The sequence below is a fragment of the Phaethon lepturus genome, unplaced genomic scaffold (genome assembly GCF_000687285.1).
Source record: "Phaethon lepturus isolate BGI_N335 unplaced genomic scaffold, ASM68728v1 scaffold32698, whole genome shotgun sequence".
In the NCBI taxonomy this organism is placed as follows: domain Eukaryota; kingdom Metazoa; phylum Chordata; class Aves; order Phaethontiformes; family Phaethontidae; genus Phaethon; species Phaethon lepturus.
In genome coordinates this window covers 1319-4963 of record NW_010558842.1, presented here as the reverse complement: position 1 = coordinate 4963, position 3645 = coordinate 1319, and the positions used below count along the sequence as shown (strand labels likewise).

General features: G+C 57.0%; 1 protein-coding gene across 1 annotated transcript; it reads left to right on the top strand.

Moving 5' to 3' along the window:
- The first annotated feature begins 1146 nt into the window (after positions 1-1146).
- Positions 1147-2280, top strand: LOC104625540 (zinc finger protein 239-like). Its single transcript, XM_010293188.1, has one exon. The coding sequence runs from the start codon at positions 1147-1149 to the stop codon at positions 2278-2280; it is 1134 nt and encodes a 377-aa protein (XP_010291490.1).
- The last annotated feature ends 1365 nt before the right edge of the window (positions 2281-3645 follow it).

The window sequence follows — 3645 nt, the reverse complement described above, 5'->3', positions numbered from 1 at the left end:
AAAGCAGGGAGCCTGGAGAGGGGCAATCCCAGAACTGGGAGACCCCTGGGACCCCCAGGAGCCCGGAGAGGGGCAATCCCGGAGCTGGGAGACCCCCAAGAGTGGTGATCCCGCAACTGTGGGACCCCCAGGAGCCCAAAGAAGGGCGAGCCCAGAGAGGGTGGACTCCTGGGACCCCCAGGACCCCAGAGCGACGATCGCCCCACAGCGAGGGGACCCCGGCCCCACTGCCCCATAGCCCCCCGTAGCCCTCGGACACTCGGGGGGGGGCAGGAGCGCCGCAGAGCTCTCTTCTTCCCCAGCCCTATGGGAGCCCTTTTTGGGGTCGGTGGTCCCTGCCTCAGTTTCCCCTTTTGCAACCCAGGGCAGGGGGCTGGTTGCAGACCCTCACCCCTCTGGGTTGACCCAGGTGGTCCATCACAGTCCTCTTTCCCACCCACGGCTGGGTGTTGCATCGGGTGGTTTTGAGCTGAGAGCAAGTGATTTTGGGGTTGAGCCGCAGCCAGGGACGTCGCTGACCTTGCCCTTGCCCTTGTCCCCTCTCCAGCTCCGGTGGGACAGAACTTGCATGGACATGACGCTGGTCCAACACCACATTTCCCAAGCAGGACAAGCTCCTTATTTCTCCTCCACCGCCGTTTTGAGGATGGATGTCTGCGTTTATAATGCTGACCCCCCGTCTTGGCTGTATCTTGGCGTTTTGGGGGTTTTTTGGGCTGTATCTTGGTGTTTTGGAGGGTTTTAGGGACACAAGATGCTGGTGGTGTCCTGCCCGTTGACTTCCTAGTAGGGATGGACTTGGGCAGCGGCAACCCACAACCCAAACTGGGGAACGTGCTCACGGCTTGTTTTCCCCCCGCCAGAACCAGGATTTCCCATTCCCAAACCTTGGCCAGGTCAAGAGGAGGAGGCTGCGAGGAAGAGGAGATGCTACGAGATACCCAGGCAGGTGAGGAGGAATTCACTCGACCTTTCATCCTCTCTTCAACTCCACCTTCCAGCCGAGCATCGCTTCTGGCTGCAGGACAACCCCGTTGCTGACGCCGTCCTCCCGGAGGCGGATCTAGGAGGATCTCCTTCCCCTTCCCTCTGGCACGGATGCAAATCCTCTTCCTCTCCTTGTTCCTTCCTTCGGCAGGCGATGAGATGGGGATGGCGAACACGGAGGAGAAACCCCACCGGCAGAACCTTGCGGGAGAGGCTGTTTTGAAGGGCTCTGTGGAGCAGGTCAACAGGGGGGCAAAGCCAAGAAGATGCTCCACGGCGCAAGAGGTCAACAAAGAGGAAAAGCCAAGAAGATGCTCCATGGGGCAGGAGGTCAACGGGGAGGAAAAGCCAAGAAGATGCTCCACGGGGCAGGAGGTCAATAGGGGGGAAAAGCCAAGAAGATGCTCCACAGGGAGAAGTTGCAAAGCCACCCCACGAAGCTCAGAGGAGGAGAGACCGACCATCTGTGAGGAATGCGGTCGGAGCTTCAGCCGTAGCTCGAACCTGGCGGTGCACCAGCGGTTGCACGCCGGCGAGAAGCCCTACAAGTGCTTGGATTGCGGGAAAAGCTTCAGCCGTAGCTCCCACCTCATCACCCATCAACGTCTACACACCGGGGAGAAGCCCTACAAGTGTCCCGATTGCGGGAAGAGCTTCAGCGACAGCTCCACGCTCATCACCCACCAACGCTTACACACCGGTGAGAAGCCCTACAAATGCCCCGATTGCGGGAAGGGCTTCAACCAGAGCTCCAACCTCACGTCCCACCAACGCACCCACACCGGGGAGAGACCCTACAAGTGCCCCGAATGCGGCAAGAGCTTCAGCGTCAGCTCCTACCTGATCCGCCACCAGAAGATCCACACTGGGGAGAGACCCTATAAGTGCGAGGAGTGCGAGAAGACGTTCAGCCAGAGCTCCAGCCTCATCATCCATCAGCGTGTCCACACCGGGGAGAAGCCCTATAGATGCGTTGACTGCGGGAAGTGGTTTAGGAACAGCTCAGACCTCATCAGGCATCAACGGACGCATACGGGTGAGAGACCCTACCGCTGCCCCGACTGCGGGAAGAGCTTCAACCGCAGCTCCAACCTGATGACCCACCAACGCATCCACACCGGGGAGAAGCCCTACGAGTGTCCTGAGTGCGGGAGGAGCTTCACCGTGAGTTCCGCCTTGATTAAACACCAAAGGACCCACCGGGAAGGGAAGCCCTATGAGTGCCCCGACTGTGGGAAGAGCTTTATCCGCTGTTCGAACTTCATTACTCATCGGAGGACCCACGTTGGGTAGAGACGCGGTCACCCGTGTTGGGTAGAGACCTGGCTGGTGGTCCCCACATCTTCCTGGTTGCCCATAGGGACCGGGACAAATGCAGGTAGGAACATCCATTTACTGAGATGGGCTTAGCTGTGGGACGCAGACCAACGGTAGAAATTCATTAGGAGGCGTGGACTCGCTGGCTTTAGACTCCAAAAAGTCACATCCGCTCGGTCCAGTAATTTCTTCTGGTGGCATCAAGCAACACGGGCCACGGGCTTCTTCCACAGCCAAACGGTGGATGGATTTGGGCACAGACCAGGATTTTGAAGACGTTGGTTGGGATTCAGCTTCTTCGGGAAGGAAGAAATGGGGTGGAAATGGTCCCACAACCCTGTTGGGATGCACCAGGCTGAGTTCTTCCTCACTTACAGGTTGGTTTGCTTGGTTTTTTTACGTGATGTTATGCAGTGTCATCGTGCAACCTCTGTCCCGCCCATCTACGGTTCATCTTCGGGTGAATAAACTCTTGAGTTGTTCAAAGAGGCTCCTGCAACACCTTAGGGATGGAGATGGGCACAGCCCAACTCTGCGTCCCGCTCTTGCTCCCTTTCTGCTGCCAAAAATAAGCAAGAACTCGGCTGCGATAAACGTTTCCTCCACCCACCTCCTCGGTACGGCCTCGTTGAACCCAAAATACTTCGTTTTCATCCGGGCTGGGGCTTGGCCATCCCTAGGGTTGAATTTTCCCAACGGTGCTGCGAGGATGGGAGTGGTGGGACAGCTCCATGGATGGGTGGAGGGTGAGGAGGACACGTGAGCTTGCGGTGTCCATGCTTTGGAAGGGTGCTGCACCGCTATGACGTGACCATCGGCGCCAAATAAGCCTCATCTGTGGTTTGGTTTGAACCCTCGTCCTTGTTCAGGGGAAACGGAGAGGGATGGAGAGCCCGATCCCAGCTCCAGGGTCTCCAGCCCAGCCCCACCCCCCCTGTAGCCGCTTCCTGGGCGGGTTTCACACCCTCTGGATGCAGAAGATGCTCCCGGCCCTCCAAAATCAGGGAATTTTCTCAGTTTTCCCCTCCAAAAAAGGGTCTTCCACCCACACAGCCCCCGCTTCGTCACCACCACACAGATACTCGCACAATGCCAACACACAAATTGCTTTTATTTTGGCTGTGATTTTCCGTTCCCATCCCGTAAAAAGACCGTAAATAGGGTTGAAAAAATAAAGAAATTGAACTGAGACATCCAGAAAAAAACCCATTTTACTGCGATTTCTTTTTTCTTGGCTGAAGCTTATGGGTCTCCCCTCCCTCCCTTCCCCTCATCTATAATCGAAGGCGAAAAAGCAGAGGGTGGGCTGTCTTTTTTTAAAACCATCCCCCCCAGCAAACC

What these genes read in the sequence shown, in the direction of transcription:
- LOC104625540 (XM_010293188.1), top strand. Translation starts at nt 1,147, where the DNA reads ATGGGGATGGCGAACACGGAGGAGAAACCCCACCGGCAGAACCTTGCG.